The 18552-nt window shown below is 39.6% G+C and overlaps 1 protein-coding gene and 1 pseudogene across 1 annotated transcript; both read left to right on the forward strand.

Annotated features, from left to right (window-relative positions):
- Positions 1-3878: 3878 nt before the first annotated feature.
- Positions 3879-8957, forward strand: LOC108890580 (CCR4-NOT transcription complex subunit 9-like; annotated as a pseudogene).
- A 1536-nt stretch (positions 8958-10493) lies between these two features.
- On the forward strand, positions 10494-16702 carry LOC108890579 (1-phosphatidylinositol 4,5-bisphosphate phosphodiesterase delta-4-like). The gene is given in 8 exon segments (XM_051067597.1): positions 10494-10852; positions 13564-13617; positions 13767-13925; positions 14750-14978; positions 15272-15401; positions 15776-15872; positions 15875-16006; positions 16479-16702. Coding segments are annotated over 7 exon segments (990 nt in total). The 5' UTR covers positions 10494-10852; positions 13564-13598.
- The last annotated feature ends 1850 nt before the right edge of the window (positions 16703-18552 follow it).

The raw sequence follows: 18552 nt of genomic DNA on the forward strand, positions 1-18552 counted from the left end.
CTCAAGTTCTGAATAAAAATGATTAGACTATTTGATGAGAAATACCTCAAATAGCAACTACAACAACACACCTGTTCTCAGAGAGTCCAGTGCGAGTGGGAGTGGATGCTGCTCTGCTCGGACTGCCCAAAGGCTTCCGTGTGTTGTGTCGTCCCGGCCCTCTGCACTCTGCCGCCTTGGTGTTGTCTGGAGGAGGTTCGGAGGAGTCAAACATAAGTTTGTCTAAATATATTCAGGATAAAAATGTAGTTTTGAGTTGTAGCTCACCTGTCTCTCCCTGACGGATTGGTGTCATTTTTCACAGAGCGGTTCCCAAGCACACTGAAGTTTGCACTTCCATGGATGATTTTTAAGACTGCAAAATTAAAAAAATATGATATTTTGAACTGTTGTTTTTTAAATATTTTTGATGCAATGTTTTGACTGAATTGACGACCAATAATGTTTGCCAAATGGTGTAGGATATTGTAATATAAGTGATTTTTAAAAACCATCCTATATATTACTACTATCATTTATTTGTGCTTGTAAGTAGTGGCCTGCTGTCCCTGAACATGAAGTAGGTCCTGCAGGATACTGTAGAATCAGAGTTTTTATTAAAATATCCTGCTACAGTTGTGATGAGACAACCCTATCTCAGAAGTCAGCAGGAATGAAGGAAATCACAATCAGAGTCAATTCATAAGCTGTAACCATTTCAGGATATGGTCAAGATCTATCATAATTTTTACAGTTTAAATTCAAGACTTGTTTAAAAAAACTGGTGCAAGAGAAAGAAAATACATAAAAACTGAAGTAAAATCGACTAGCGACATCAAAAAACACAGGACACTGTGGAAATGAATCAGAATAAAATGCAGGGTGATAACTACTTGTGTGTTTCCTTTTACTCTGCCCATTGTTTATCAAAGGTCTGTTTAATTAACTAACCATTTTCGTTTCAAATGAACACAAAACACTGGAGACAATGCTTAACATCCTAATATTTGGCAGTGGCTGAAGACTTGTGACCCATCATCTGTTGGAACTTAAAAGATGTTTGTTTGGAATGTATTGATGTTAACCAAACACAAATATGTATCAGCTCAACATTAACTTGAGAAATACAACTAAAAGTAACTAAAAATAATGCCTTCATACTCTGCACAATTATTAGTGAACAAGCTAATCAACATGACTGTATACATCACAAATATGAATCACATTCTTTTGGTTTTACCATTATCTTGCTGTGAACCATGAACAAATTACTTAAAATGAGCAGTCGTATACTTACTTGGCTTTCCTTGCTTCAACTTTTCCAGGTATTCTTTAGTCTTCTGAACCAAAGATTGGGGCATCTTATCCAAGGTGATTACACTGTTGTCCTTCAAAGTCAGCATGATTCGATTTAGATTCTGGGTAAAGTTCTTTACGTTCTGGTTCAGCTGAGGACAAGAAAACAATTCATGAGAGTCAAAATTAATTTCATTTTTACAACTGGATTTTTGTAATTATTTTTTTCCTATAAATACTTAGAACTGCTAAATTTTAACCAATTAGTAACATGGTTAAATTACTTTGCTTGGATTAAACTATCTATTTAATCATTTTTACACTGTCCTGTCCTGTCCTTAAACTCTCACACTCTATAGACACAAAAGGTGGTGACTGTCAGGGTGCCCACAGAAACATATCAAACCACTCCAGAAGCAGCAGACTCCACCTCTGCACTATCCATCTGATTGCTCAGTAGTTTCATAGTATTAATAAATAAATAAATAGCTTTTGTTTCAATCCTTTCACATGGTCTGAATTTCTACTGTAGTTCAATGACTGGCTCCCATTCACGAAAAACAAAAAATCTGCTAAAAGCAAACTAGTTATTTCATTTTATAGGACTTACATCATCATCGTTTTGTATCATTATAGTGGCAATGAGTGACTTACAACAGACTAGCGCTCCTGAATAGTTTAGAATAGTTTGAATAGTCTTTAAGTTCACATCCAGTGCGGTCACCATAGGTCTTTTCAGAGGTGCATGTGTTACTAATGACATTAATGAGCCAGCATGCACAATACCAAGACCCAGCAATCAAAACAAAACTCCTGATTTTACTTCAGATTTTAGATACTGAGGGGAAAAAGGCTAAATGACTGCTGTGATCACATTCCTATGGATGAGACTGAAGATTAAAAAAATGTGACTGATGAGTTTCATAATATTACAGTGGAAAGGTGCAGAGAGCTACAGCCTCAAATCCAAAGCAATGTCTTAGCAGTTCCACCCATGACTGAGTAAGTACAAACCAAGACTTCCACACACAAACTGATCAATACCTGGAAAGTTTTGAAGCTCCACCACAGTTGAACCTTAGACAGAGGCTGACTTTGTTGTCCTTTTCCAGAATCTCAAAAGTTCCTTCTTTCCATCTGGTGGTGCCAAGGTCCATGCTTGTAAAGCGGATCTTAATAGCACCACCGCTGGGAGTTTGGGCACAATGGTTGCCATGGCTTACTATCCAGTTGGTGCACTTTGGAGGCTAGGACTTGTGATCAAGCAAATCCTGAAGAGGAGAAATTGGAGGAGAAACTGTATCAATACAACCACAGCAATGTCCTACATACATAGAGTGGGTTACAATTTGTATGCTTTGACCATGTCAGTGTGTTTGAAAACTACTACACTCGCAAACATCTTACTAAACGGTTTAATTCAGTTACTACAATCAGGCAGGAATTCTCATTGCCTCCATAGACAGCTGGCATTAAAACAGGCTAATGAGCTTAATGATAAAGCATAATGAATAAAGAGCAATCATTAGCACCGATATTACTCGGATTATTAAAAATACGCCAACACCTGCTATTTGCTAGCATTAACGGTAACAGAGCTGTTGCACGCCATTTCAAAGTTTATATTATTCACCTGAAAAAAATAAAAACAAAAACAAGAAACATAAGTAGGTAGCCCACGCTGGCCAAGCTTTACTACCGAGCGCTTGTGGAAAGTCACAACAAACTCCAAGTCAACCTAAAGCAACGTAACACAACACCTAATGGAACACGGCTCGTAATAAAATAGACAATACTCCCGCAGCACAATTCTGAAAAACAGGGGCAGATGTTTCAGAAAGTGAGGAAACTAACACTGCTTATGTTACCTGGCTAACGGTCCCACAACAGCCAATGTAGCTTGTGTTTGCATTAGCCGTGAAACTAGCCCAGTACCCAATCTGTATCGCGGCGGTAAAGACGAGCGAAGGTGCACATTGAGACCAGCGTTTATTAGTTCTAGCGGGGTAAACGTTGTTCTGACAAGACAGTTGAAGTCACAAAAATGTGCAAAACCCGCAAAATCACAGGACACGGTGACACTACAGCCAAGCTAGATGTGTGGGATGCAGGTAATGTCGTCCACTCCTCTCCAGGCGCTGAATGGATGGAGGAGGCCGACATTAGCAAGTCTGCTAGCAGGCTAGCGGGAGCTAGCTAACTGGCTAATTTGCCTGATTGTAATTTGGTGATGAAACAGTATCACAGTTTGATTACACCGTCTTACTTCTTTACCTGTCGGTGATATGCGCTCGTCTTGAAACTTTTAAATCACAGTATCGTTTTCGTAGGTCCTCCGAGGGCAGAAAGTTTGTTTTGCCGGCATTCACCTGCTCCCCTGTACGTGTGTTGTTGACACCGGACCCGCACACGACGCTTCGCAGCACTGCGCGATGATGGCGGGAATGTGAAAATTTACAACGGAAATGAAAACCGAGAGTACGTCTCATCTTCCTCTCGCGATAACTTGAGTATTTGTATTGAGGTTGCCTCCATTGGCGATTAAAATTCGTTACCACGTTATGTTATTTGATCAGTATCTTTGAGTTTTGAGCTCACGGGGGGTGTTAATGATAAATGTAAATGCAAATATTAGCGTTTTGTCATTCTGTTATCTCAATGAAGTTGAAGCTGTTTGAATTGTTGACGTACGCGCGTACTGGATTCCATTTGTCAAGACATTTAGCAGCTAGCTTGGGCTAGCTGTCCGTATTGTGTGTTAGTTAGCCAAATTTATTTAATTACATCGCATTAGTTAGCCACTACGCCAGACTTCAGGTGATACAATAACTTTAACTACACCTTGCGACCAGTCAGAGGTTCAGATAATGCTGGCGACGGGAGCAGTGAGTATCTAAAATCGGCCTAACTGTACACCGGTGTTGTTGCTGTACCAACCATCTTAATATACAATTTTCTCCTTTGTTTCTTCTTAAATTGATCAAAGGCTGTTAAAAGTACTTTATTTAACAGCTTATGACAGTATCACATGTTGTTATTTTATTCTATATCATATTCCAACTTTTAATCGAAGTCTCTTAACTCTTGTGTATGAATTTTGTCATATTTCCAAATTCATCGAGACATATTCTCTGCCTTTTGAAACTAAGGGATTTGCACCAGAGCTTAGATCAAATGATAAGTGTTTGCCTATATAGATTGTAATAGCTGGGCCACAATTTTTATAATAATCATATTTAGAGCAGTAAGATTACCAATGTGAAACTACCATTAACACGGGGATAAAGCCTGTTTGCTGCCTTAAAATCAGACATTGTGTTTCTAAATGCCTGATTCAGGTTATGTGATGCCATATTGTGGCTCTAGTGGTGATTTCACAAAATGTGTGATACATGTTACAATATGTGTATTTGAGTTGCAGATAGTATCTTTTCTCATACCATCATGTCAATATAAAAGGTATAGTTGGATGGTGCTGATGATTGCATCTGTTGATTATTTACCCTTTTTCTTGCAGGCTGTAACTAATGTCACAGCTCTGGCCCAGGTGGATCGAGAGAAGATCTACCAGTGGATCAATGAATTGTCCAGTCCAGAAACCAGAGAAAATGCCTTGCTGGAACTAAGTAAGAAACGAGAATCTGTGCCAGACCTTGCCACCAATGCTCTGGCATTCTTGTGGCACCATTGCTGCTCTGCTGCAGGTATGGCCCATGTCCCATCCATAACTGTGTAATGTCTTTGGTTACTATTTGTGTGTGGCCATGATCATCGCTTTAACTGATTTCTTTCCTTATCTGATATATATTTTTTTTAATTAGGAGATAGTGAACATCTATCCATCTATAAATCCACCGACACTTACAGCTCACCAGTCTAACAGAGTGTGCAACGCCCTGGCACTTCTGCAGTGTGTCGCCTCACACCCGGAGACACGGTAATGAGGAGATCAGTACAGGTTTTTGTAAATGACTTGTTTCTTTTTTGTTATTAATATCAGACTGCCTTCAGAGACCTTAATAATGTAAAGCTCCAGACAGATTTAGCTACTTACAGTTCAGGACAGAAGAATTTTCTTCCACTACATCGCATACAATTGGCTCTGAACTGGTCGGGCAATTGATTCATTTATCGTTGAGAGTCACTGGCAAATAGTCACTGGCAAGAATGTTTGTTAGATTTGGAGTTATATGTATTTCATGTATTAAAAAAAACAAAGCTAATGTCCCAGAACTGATAATGAAGCTACTATACAGTGAACAATTGAACAGTTGTAACTGAAATTTTGTTTACTTAAACCTGTACTACTTATTCAGACATAGCACATCATCACTGCCTTTTTTTGTTGACCACAAAATATGGCATACATCTGAGAGCTTGGGCTTTAATGCCTGCTCTTCATGGAGTTAGTTGCTTGTAATTTTTAATGAGACATTCTACTGCTTTCATTGTCCTAAGGTATCGGTGTCAGCGATGGCACAAAGCTATGAAAGTAATCATGAATCTTCTGTTTGATATATACTGTGTCATCTAAGTTAAGTCACATTGATTAAAGTGCTTTTAAATCTTTGTTTCTCACCAGGTCGGCTTTTCTTGCTGCTCACATCCCTCTTTTTCTTTACCCTTTTCTGCACACTGTGAGCAAAACACGGCCATTTGAGTACCTTCGACTCACCAGCCTTGGAGTCATAGGTAAACTCTTGGGTATTCCTGCTTAGATTTTTTATTTCTTGAATGACGCTACTTACAAAAATGGTGTCTCAACTAGATGTCTTTTTGTAATTTCTGCAGGTGCCTTGGTCAAAACAGATGAACAAGAAGTAATTAACTTCCTTCTTACCACTGAAATCATCCCACTATGTCTCCGTATCATGGAATCTGGCAGTGAACTCTCCAAGACGGTACTTATACATTACATTACACCTGCTTTTCAAACACTCCTCTAACAGACATACGTGTAACTTAAGTGTTGAATGTTGGTACATTAGTTAAAAACATTTCTCCTTCCACAACATTTCCACCATCTTTTCCAATACGTCTGTTAGCTAAATTGTTTTACACTGTTTAACAACTCAGTCAGTTTCCTCTTTGAAAAAAGAAGACCAGCTTCCATCATTTCTCCTAACCTGCTGCTTTTCATTGAAATTCATGAGCACAAATATAGTTACAGTTAAACTGTAACTAACTCTTAATTCATCGAAAAGGAAGTATTATATTTATATCAGTTTGTTAGTACCTGGCAGGATTGTATAACTCACAATTATTCACTGCTTTTTTTTTTTTTTTTTTTTTTGGCAGGTTGCTACTTTCATACTACAGAAGATTCTGTTGGATGACACAGGGCTGGCCTACATCTGTCAGACTTATGAACGTTTCTCCCATGTGGCCATGATTCTTGTAAGTGTTGATTGAGAAACATCTGAATTTGATTTGAATTTACCTTCCCAGTCTCACAATAGTGTGACAGTTGGTATCAATTACAAAAAATAGATTTTTCATCTTTTTCTTTGCAGGGCAAAATGGTGTTGCAGCTCTCGAAAGAACCATCAGCCCGTCTGCTGAAGCATGTTGTTCGCTGCTACCTTCGTCTCTCAGATAATCTCAGGTAGAGCAATGTTCATCAGATACAGTATAAGCATATGTGTTTTAACTTTGGCTCTTGACAGAGTGTGATTTGTATAAGATAGGCCTCAGTCCCTCATGTGCCTGAAAACACAGAGAACTGGATTTTGATCATCAGTAGTTGCCACAAGGAGGAGCCATGAGCCTACCATAAATACAGTGTGTGGGGACTTTTGATTAAATGGCTTGTCAGCCTGTGGTCGGAACTTAATGTTTAGCCACTAACTGACACAATTAGACAATAATCAGTGGATTAGTTGCTAATTTGGTGATGAATTTCCACAGGTCTGCATATTTGGTTTGGTTTTCATATCATAATAATATTTAATAGGCCTAGGAAAGATATTATAAAACTATTGTTGTCTGTGAGGGGTAGTGGATGAGTGAACAAGGGAGTGATTTCCTTACATTTAATGAATGAGGCAATTGTTCAAACTGTCACTGAACAACTAAATTGTTGCCAAAGTGTCAAGATCTCTCTGATGCAGCTCAGCAGGTATCACATCATACATTTGCTTTTGGGTAATCATAGCAGCACATTGTGTGGTCAGAAAAAAAAGTTGGGTAAAGTGGAGGTAAACAGCTCAGTCTCTAATATTTGCATTTGTGTTTTAATGTCAGCAGGTCCTTGTTATTTGCTTCAGTGACTAATCAGAGTTATTTTTTGAAATGAGCACAGAGCCACAGCTCTGCCTCTCTGCTCCTCTAAAACATTCTGCGGGTACATTCACCACATATCATAGAAAGCATATGGCCATGCTAATCAATTTCCTGTGGGGATGTTTGTATGTTGTATAGAAGTTTACAAATATAGTTCAGCATGATAGTTAAGAAATAGTCCATTATAGCTAGCATCCCTTGAAGTAATATCAATAATGCATATCAGGAAAGCACACTGCAGAAGAGTGTATCACAGTAAAGACCAGCTCACATGATAATAAGCCTACATTAGAAGCCATTTTTTTCCAAAGAATAACATCTGATAAGTTTTCCCATATGTATGTGTAATTGTGATATAGGTATTAGAATTACAGACTTTTTAAAAAGGTATAACCTTCATCTCCATTTGGAGCCCCATTGATTTATGGCATGTGGCATTCCTTCCCCCAGAGCCAGAGAAGCCCTGCGTCAGTGTTTACCAGACCAGCTGAAAGACAGCACCTTTGCCCAGGTGCTGAAGGACGACACCACCACCAAGCGCTGGCTAGCACAGTTGGTCAAGAACCTGCAGGAAGGCCAAGTCACTGATGCTAGAGGCATCCCACTGGCTCCACAGTGATGGGGACACAGTGTGTGCTGACAGTGGATGCAGAAGGACTCCTTCATCACTGTCTAGATTTTGTATTTTGCCAAATGTGGTGCTAAGACTGTCTGCAAAGTAAAGGGATATAATGATAAAGTGAGGTATTTTTTGTTTTTGGATGGATTAATATGAGTGTGTCACATCTACACATGAATCTATCCTAACTAAATATTTTTTTAGAGTCTGTCAGATAGTAGATGTTCAAAACTGATACTAATATCAGTATTAATGATCTATTGGCTGATATTTGTTTCTGACATGTACCATTTTGGCAAGATCCCTCAAAATTGATTGAGAAAGATATGATATTTTACACTTAAACGTCACTGAAATTCAGGAATAAGTACAACTAACAAAAAAAAAAACAAAAACAAATAAAAGTTGAAATGAGAAAAAACAGCCAAATATACAGTAAAAAACAGCCTGTAAAAAAAATCAATCAAAACACCAAACACCTACCCTTTGCTCTTGTCTGGTTCATCACTGTAACTTCATGTAACATTCCACTTCAAAGTAGGAACTGTTATTATTTTTTTTTGCTTCTTTCATTTCAAATAAGACTTTTTAATCTTCTATATGACTAGTTTCTTTTTTTTGCCAAGCCACTGAGGGCTGACATCATATGCAGCAGTTTACTAATATAGTGGATGTCATTCTGTATGGTTTTCTGTTTTTACTGGTATTGTATTTGGTAGAGTTAAATCTCAGAAGCTGGTCTTGTTCAAGATATTTCATAAATAAACTATTTTCCACCCAATGCAGGATAGGTCCCCTTTACATGTGATGAGAGCAACTGATTTCAGGCTTCAGGCTTCAGGCTTTCAGGCTTATTCACTGGGGACTGACACTGATTTTGAGAGACACATTTTTCTTAATATCTTAGTAAGGTCAGAAACAGAAAGTGTTATCCTCTGCATCTTTTCTAACATACAAACTCTATGATTTGAGTAGGGCTGCGACTACCCCTTATTTTTCCTCACTGATTAATATTTTGATAATTTCATCGATCTACCCATTACTCAGGTTATGAATAATCTGCGTGGTTTGTCTGATGAACAATCCAGAAGTCAAAAATATTCCCTTTAAAAAGACACAAAAAGCAGCAAATCCTAAAATCTAAGTTTTGCCATATTCAGTCGATGAAATTAATCAAAATTGACTCAATTAACTCTTTCAAATTTGCAACTCAGATGACCGTTATTTAGGTGAGATGTCACTGTCATCCATGGCGCTATGTTAAACATAGAAAAAATAATCTTCTTCAAAAGGATTTTAAAAAAATTGGGGAATATTTCAATTAAAGTTTAGAGGTTATTTTTAAATGAAGTTCATTCTACATCAGTCAAATTAGAAAGTGACTCACCTGTGCTCACTGAGTGCTCCATCTAACAACGCTGCAGACTTCACTGATGAGCCTTCATTGCCTTTTACCGGTACATTAACAGATTGTTGCCCCCATAGGTTCCATTATCCTCACAATGACTGAGATGGACATCATACTTCACGGAAACACCTACGCCCAAGCCTTCCATTTGTGCGCAAATCTAATCCCCTCTGGAGAAGTATGTCTTGTGTTTTTTGTCTGTTTACGTTTTATGAGCTAAAAGCTACAGTAGCTAAAGTCATTATAGGCCTGGTACAGGGAGTTCTGCAAATGGAGGAGTACACTAGCTTGACTGGACTGACAATGGAGAAAGTGGTGTTTTCCATCTTTATGTTTGCATGTTAAAAGAGATAAGAACTATAATCACTGCATTCTGACATAAACATTGGACAAATGAAAAATATACATTAGAGCGGGCTGTGTAATAAAAACTCTTCTCTGCAGTATGTGGCATACTGCCAAGTTCTACAGAACAGTCTTCCTTCAGTCTCTGCAATCTTCTGATACCATCAGATATCAGATTTGGCCTGAGTCACTGTTTAACCAGGGAAAAGGAGCAGGATTCTCCAATGGTAGGAAAGCTGAACTGTTTTCATGAACAATAGGTATTTTTCATTGTTTACTGTTTTGGCTTCTGTCCTTAACACAGTAGACCCTTTCCCAGAATTGTGTTAACCATTATCGGTGCTGATACAGGAACACCAAAGTCACTTTGAGTTCTGCACAGCATCCCCATTTATCCAGGGGATGAGAGAAAGGAAGACGGACAGACTGAGGCACAGCACGCTGCAGTGGAGTGACCCTCGCCAGATGCAGCGAGGGGCCTGCCCATGGCAGAGTGAGGGAGTGGCAGGAAAGGAAGGGGGGGGGGGGGGTTGGGTGTAGAGGAAGAGGAGGATGAGGATGAGGAGTGGTGGGGAGTGGGGCATTCCAGCGTGCGGCAGTAGTGACTAGAGAATCAGATTTCTCCGACCCAGCAGTGAGACCAGAGCGAGGGGAGGAGAGAGGCAGGGCCAGGAATCTCTCCTTTGGACACTCCCGGTCCTTTAAGGTCCAGAGCTCAGCTAACAGTCCCTGGACTCTCTTTGAGCCTGGATCTCAGCACACAGGGCCAGTGTGACGTACACACCTCCCCAGACCCTCTCTTAAGCCGGACATCCAGGATTTTGCCTCTCATTGTATGAGGCCCTAGCTGAGAGAGCTTTCCTGAAGTGTACCCACCTCCAAAGGTCTGCTTCATAACATCCCTGGTGAAATCTGTACTTTTGGTAAGTATCACTCTTTTTTTTTAGCATAGACAAATCCAAATTGTTATCATTCTTTCTCCCCTGAGCTGCAGTTGCATGCAGGCGTTGCTGAACTGATGCTTTTATGTAGCATATTTCTGCCTCTGGTTAAAATTTACTCTGCACAACACTCCCTCCCCACCACAGCTTGGAGTTATATATGGGTTTTATTGGATGGGCAGAGGCTGCTCACATCTTTGTTGGATTCTTCACATAACTGTGTACAGGAAAAAGGCAACTATGTACCCATATCAGGACACAAATCTCAACAGACAGGGGAAACTGCACATTCTTATGATGGATATCTGGGATTCAAATGTAATCTGATACTAGAAACTGTTGTTGTTTATTCCTAGTTTCCATCCTGTCATATATCCTCATGAGTCATGTCTTTGTGTGTCTGTGTGTCTGTGTGTGTGTGGTCAGTTAACTCCCTTAAGAAGTGGCCTCATGTGACTCATCCTTGGAGAGGGCACCAATCCAAAACACTAAAGCACCCAAAAATAAAACGCAATGTGACCTAATTTGAGCTTAAAAGACTGGACCTGAGGAGTGAAGGAGGGTGTGTTAAACTTTCAGCAGTGCAATCTGAAAAGCTTGGGATGGAAAATAAAAATGTGTTTGACGTGGCTGTGCGGAGGAAACACTAAACATAAAAGTGCACATAAGTTTATGGAGCAAATAGCTGTGGAAAATAAGCCTCGCTTTCATGGTCAGTCTGTTTCTTCAGAAGGAGTGTGATATTAAATTGTCAGGAAACTGTGAATACATTCCTTGCATCACATTGGTCGTATCGTGGTGGGCACTCTGCCAGGGGGGCTGGCACAGGGGGTTGTGCAACAGAGAACCCAAGATTATATCTTATTGTTTCAGGAGACAGTGAAAGGAAAGGATAACTGTCAGACAGGAATAAAGATAAACAGACATTGGAAAACCTTCCCATTTCCAAAAGTGTTTGATCCTCACTTATCAGTGAACAACTGATAACAGGAGTTTATCAGCTTCCACTGATAAACAGAGAGTATGCAACATGTTTGTTTTTTTCTGCATCAGTGTCTCTGCTTTTAATGTAACACTTTATGAAGGTGTAACTATAGAATGTGTTCTGTGTTGTACCCATTTTAGCCCTCCTAGAAAAAGTGTGAGATTTTGGGCTATACTATAAAAGAGACCTTTTCGCAAAGCTGCAGTTTTGTGTTTCTCAGCTGAGTACCAACACTTTTAAGATTTTATGTTTGATGATGTTAACAACAACTGTATTCCGCAGCCATACTAGCTGCTCTGTGAGGCTGCTCCATAGGGAGGTACACTGACTGAGTGGTACTTTGAATAAAATGCTGTTATCAGCATGAAAACATGCACATAGTGGCAGTACTAATATGGTGATGTTTACCATGTATAATGTTTTCCATGTTTACCATCATAGTTTAGCATGTTAGCGTTCTAACATTGCCTAATTAGCAGCATTAGTGCAACTGTGGCTGGTGGGACTGACAACAGTTTTGGATGTAGTATTGAACAAAGTCAAGAAGAAAAGTTAATCTTCATTAGTTCATTTCACTTCATTCAGTTATAATTCATTTTGATGGGGACAGGAATGTGCCTACCAAATTTCAAGACAATTCTTCCAATAGCTGTTGAGACATTTCACAAAAGTCAGCCTCATGGTGGAACTACAGGAAATCTAAATAATTAATATTCATCATCTGAGAACCATAAATGTCTGTGCCAATAAATTAGGAAATTATAATCTTAGAATGATTAGAAGCATTCCACCTAAATCAAGTAAAAAAAAAAAAAATCTATCTGACCAGGCTGAGGCAAACACAGACTGCTGAGTGTGTGTATTTTTTCTTTGTCAGCAGGCAGGCTGCAGGAGTTGCCATGCAAAAGTATCTCTCTGCTTTCTGCTAATGAATGAGTAAAGACTGATGGCATGAAAGGATCCAGATTTAAACTCTGACTCTTATACCATGAATAGACAGTGGTAGTTAGAACAGCAATTGCAGTTAGGGTGGTCTACTATACACTCACAGATTGTGTTAGTATCCTCTCTTTTTCATCTTTAATGATCTTTTGAAGGAACTATATTTTTGTTTGCCCCAGTTCTGTATCACAGACATTATGTTAGGCAACTGCAGTGCTGGTTAGTATTCAGCACTTTGCTCAGGGACACTTAAGCAGTGCAGTTACAGGCCAACACAGGGGTTTGAACTGAGATCTTACAGTTAAAAATAACAATATTCCCCTCACCGTCTACTGCCCAACTGATTTTGTTATGATTTTGTGAGACACAACAGAATGGCTGGTTATTGGAGGTCACAGGTAAGCATGTTTCACTTTCCTGGGTCAACCGGGAAATCCTCTATGGACAAAATGAAGTGCTAAAATCCTTCCTTAACAACTCCTATCAAGATTTATTTCAGTGATAAAGCAAACCAGTTCCAATAAACCTACTCAGTGTCCAAGAAGAGAGAAATAGTTTGTGTAACTAAGAATTTGATCCAGGGTGTTGTCGAAAGTGTGCTCAGCAAACCTTATGTGGACAAGTGAAGATTAATATTATACTGTGGTTATTTGTATTTAGAGAGTTTATGAAGCAGCTGGATGAGTGAAGAGCTATAGTAAAATTGATCTTGTTTGGAAAAAGGGGAAACATCTGGAACAACTCCTTGACATCTGCTTCTTTTTAGCAGCAAATTTCCATTGGCATGATACAAGGATAGCAATGGATCCTGAGGGCTCTCGTGAGTAAATGTTATTCATGATTTTACAACTCAATTCATATATTGAAAGTGAATTACTATTCCTCTCCCTGGCCTGATAGTTCTGATGGTTTAGTATCTATGGTATGACATGTTCATGACTTTCAATTTTTTTACATGATTCTGCTCAGGTATTCAAGATGACCCAGATGTCAAAATAATGATGGCGGGATCGACTCTTAGAAAAGTCAAGTCCCGTTCATGGAAGAAGCAGCGGCATTTCCGCCTCCTGGAAGACGGCCTGACAATCTGGTACAAATCCAGATGGGCAGGGAGAGGCCACTCCACCTGTGAGTTTAAGAAGTGTAACCATATTTTTTCATGCATGATTGTACTGACTTATTATTTCAATCAATTTACAAGTTAAAAATGTGAACTTGAACCTAGTTATGATAATAGCTGAGGACCTTTGATGCATGTCATACTCCTCTGTCTCTCCCTTCAATTTCTGTCTGGCCCCCTACTATCATCTACCCAATAAAAGCAAATATGTCAAGAGAGAGAAAAAAAACTTGAACTTCACCACGAGCAGAATTTCCTCCCAGGCTGCATAGAAACCCTCCTTCCTTTTACCCAGACTTAACCCTCACTCCACGGCCCTAGCTTAATGTTGTGAAGTGCTAATTCATGGTCAGGAGTAACTAGTGAAGACTCCAGGAAGTTACTAGGGTGATTTTGCTACCGTTGGACAGAGCCAGGCTAACTGTTTCCTCTTGTTTCCAGTCTTTATGCTAAGCCAAGCTAAGCAGCATTTACTGTACAGACGGCATTTACTTTCTCATCCCTCAGCAAGAGAGCAAAACATGTGTTGAACAATCCTACTTATTGAAGTTCACTTCAGTATAGTGGAGTCCCTATAAATAGTGTGCAGAGCAATAGAAACGTTTAGGGAAGTTTATCGACGTGGCCCAAGGTTAGATAGTTATTACAAATTGGTAGAAATACAAAAACAAAAATGGAACTGTAATCCAATAATAATCAATAGGTCTAGTCAAAGATTCGTTATGATTTTGTATGTACTTGTGACAGTAACTGTTTTAAATATGAACACTAGACTAATGAGTGCAGAGTATCATCTCCATTGCACTGATCATATACTGATAATATCTCATAGTCTCAGTGACCGAGTTGGAGGCAGTGCGTGAGGGCCACCAGTCGGAAGTCCTGCTGAGCATTGCCGAGGAGTTCCCCGCTAACCTCTGCTTCACCTTGGTGTTTCACGGTCGGCAAGGCAACGTGGACCTGGTGGCAGAGTCTCCAGAGGAAGCCCAGGCCTGGATCCAAGGAGTGCGCAAGTTAATTCACAAGGCTCAAACGATGGACGAGAAGGAGAGGTTAGACCAGTATCCTTTTATTGTGGTGGATGTGGAAGAATTTTATGAAGGATGAAGGAGAGTTTATTGGTGTAAAAGATCCTGGTTCATCCCTCATCTTCTCTGAACAAAGCTCCAAGTTGTCTGCTTAAAAGTGGAAACTATTATTTCCCATCAGATAATTTCAACATGGGACTCAGATTTTCTAGTTTAATTCTCCAGATATTAATATGGTTGAAGTTCTGAATGGAAAAACAAAGCTTTTTTAAAATGTGAGTTTTTATTAAACAACACATCTGAATTTTCCTTAAGCATCTTCTCAGATGGGTCTGGGACTGGTTTCAGAAAGCTGACAAAAACAAAGATGGGAAGATGAATTTCAAAGAAGTGCGGAAACTGCTGAAGATGATGAACGTAGACATGAATGAAGAACATGCTCTCCATCTCTTTACGGTACAGTTCTGACACACAAGTTTTATAAGTCTATCCACATTGTTTTAATTTGGGAATTTGCTTACATTTAATCTAATTCAAGAACGAGCCATTGGGGCTTCAGAACTTTGTTCCAACTTTCATAGACAGGACATGTTGCTAGTGGTGGACAGCTTAACCACTGAAGGGATTCGGCCTTAATCTTAGCAGAGCCTCAAAAAAAACTGGTTTCCTTATGGTGGATTTTTGTTTTTTAAATATAAGTGTGATTTGATGAACTTTTCAAAAAGCACTTTGATAAGACCAAAAATATGTAAAAGACTGTATATTTCTTTAAAATGAAGCCTAAACTAATGAAACTAAACAAATACAAAGCTCCTCTATTATTTCCACAGATGGCCGATAAGTCAGACACCGGTTCTTTAGAAATCGAAGAGTTTGTCCACTTCTATAAGATACTGACTCAGAGGATGAGGTATGGAAGTGTTCCAGGACTACTCTGGAGATGGAGAAGAAGTTAATGTTGGAGGAGCTGGAAAACTTCCTGCGGATAGAGCAACAGGAGGGAGAGCAGAGCGCCCAGCATGCCAAGGAGCTGATTGATCGCTATGAACCATCTGAGACAGGTAAAGGCAGCTGTGAGGGCAGTTACAGAGTTACAGCCACACAGTCATCTCTGTGAGCCTGCAGTTAGGCTTAGCATTTAGCATTTGAGCTAAATGTTAACATCAACATGTCAACAGTGAGCATTGAACATGCTGATGTTTAACAGGTAATTCAGCAGGTTAACAACCAAGTGTGCCCCTTCAGCATGCTAACATTAACTAATTAAAACACACAGAACAGCTGAGGCTGATGGGAACCTGTTAGTTATTTGGTCATAAATCAAAGTATTGGACAATTTAAACGTTTGGCCTGATGATGCTAGCTGAAATCTCAGGGGATAACTAGAGAGATTAGAATTTCTAGGGGGGGATCTCTGGGGACCTTGAGTACTTGTAACAGAATTCATGGCAATCCACCTAATAACTGTCAAGATGTTTCACTCAATACAAATAAACCTGGACTATGCTGTACCAATTCCATTTGTATCTGCAGCCAAAAAGCAAAGCGCCATGTCTCTAGATGGCTTCCAGATGTACCTGTGCTCCCAGGAGGGCTCCATATTTAAACCTGAGCATCGACATCTTTACCAGGATATGCCAGCCGCTCAGCCACTACTTCATCTCCTCCTCACACAACACCTACCTCCTGGAGGACCAGCTCCGTGGACACAGCAGCCTAGAGGCGTAACATCCAGTGAGGACTGCCTGCACAAATGACACACAGGACAAAAGACTTGCAAATGACAGGATAGGATAGTAGAACAATATAATGGCTGCCAGAGAGGGCAATTCAGAGTTGAGTTGTTAAGGTTGAAACAAAAGCTGAGAGAGACCTATAAGCCATTTCCCAGTGATAGGAGAAGCATCAAGGTTTCAATATATTTCCCACAATCCTATCTTTGTCTTTTTCTGAAACCTTGTTTCAGGCAAGCAAGATGGTATAGTATTAACTGTAAATTCATAGATGGAAGCATAACCTTAAAGTGAACACTGAAACAAAACAAAACAAAGAGTGGTCTTTACTTACATTTGTATGTGTCTATAGGGCTCTGAAAAGAGGCTGTCGCTGTGTGGAGGTGGACTCCTGGGACGGCATGATGGGGAGCCTATTGTGTATCATGGTCATACTTTGACATCCAAAATTCTCTTTAGAGACATCATTTCAACACTCAAAGAATATGCCTTCAAGGTGGGTAACATTTATGTAGATATTTTTTTAATGCTGTGAGTAACTACTAATGAGATTCCAGTCACCTCTATTGTGATGTTGGCAGAATTCACAGTAGTATATCTCAAAACCAATCCTTAAGCCTTCAGTTGAATTATAAATTACACATGCAACACTGTCTGTGTGCCCAGAACAGTGTTAAGCCCAGATGTAGCAGTTGGTAACTTTCCCTGCCCCTGAGTCAAATGTACCCCCACTAACTGACCTACATGGAAAACAACCAGGAACTTCTCATGTGTCTTCACTTCTCCATTTTATCCTACTCAAACTTTCCTACTGAACTGTAGGAGGATATGATGAAGAAAGTGTTTTGGAGGATTGTGGAAACTTATGCTTAATGGAAACTAGATACAACACTGGAATGTCATTTGCCACTGTGTTTGCTAGGATGGGCAGAATTTCAACATAAATAAAACAGAAAACAGACAGCCACTTCATTTTAAGAGTTTAGTGTCTTCTCATCCTTGTTTGACAGACATCAGACTTCCCTGTCATCCTGTCCCTTGAGAATCACTGTGGGGTAGAGCAGCAGACAGTCATGGCTCAGCACCTCAGACAAATCTTGGGTGACACACTACTGACCACCCTGCTGGATGGACAGATCCCTCAACAACTTCCTTCTCCACAGGTTAGAATCTTTTTGGGTTTTGTCATTTTTCTGTCATATGAACTCATTTTTTCCTTTCAAGTCATGAAACTAGTTCTAGGAACACAATGTTAGTGTCTCTGAAAGGCTGTAATTTTCAGTCCAAATAAAACCAAATTGATAAATAAACCAAAGTATTGGACAAATTGCAGTTTTGACCTGCTGATGATGCTAGATAAAAAGCCAGACCAAAATCAGTGGCATTCATCCCCAAGCACCGTGGATATCTGTACCAGATTTCATGACATTCCATCCAGTGGTTGTAGGGACAGTTTACCAAAAAACAAAACTGTCAAGCCTGGGATTCAGCAAAGTCAGTAGGATACATCTTCTGGGGACAACGAATGTCTGTACAAAATGTCATGGCAATGCATCCAATAGTTGTTGAGATATTTTAGTCTGAACCAACTGACCAAACAACTTTGCCATCCACCCATCAGTTCATCATCTTCTCCAGGGTCAGATTGTGATGGCAGGGAGGCTAAGCAGGGTACTCCTTTAATAACTCTCTGCCATCTCTGGTGTCACATTGCCAGTGTGGCTAAAAAGAATTACCTGCTATTTGTGTCTAAATGTTAGCATATGAACATATTAAAATGATGACCATGGTAAAACATTATACCTTCTAAACAACATTTTACATCGTCACTGTGAGCATGTTAGCATGGTAGCATGTTAACATTAGCATTAAGT

Source organism: Lates calcarifer, unplaced genomic scaffold (assembly GCF_001640805.2).
Source record: "Lates calcarifer isolate ASB-BC8 unplaced genomic scaffold, TLL_Latcal_v3 _unitig_178_quiver_3061, whole genome shotgun sequence".
Lineage (NCBI taxonomy): Eukaryota > Metazoa > Chordata > Actinopteri > Centropomidae > Lates > Lates calcarifer.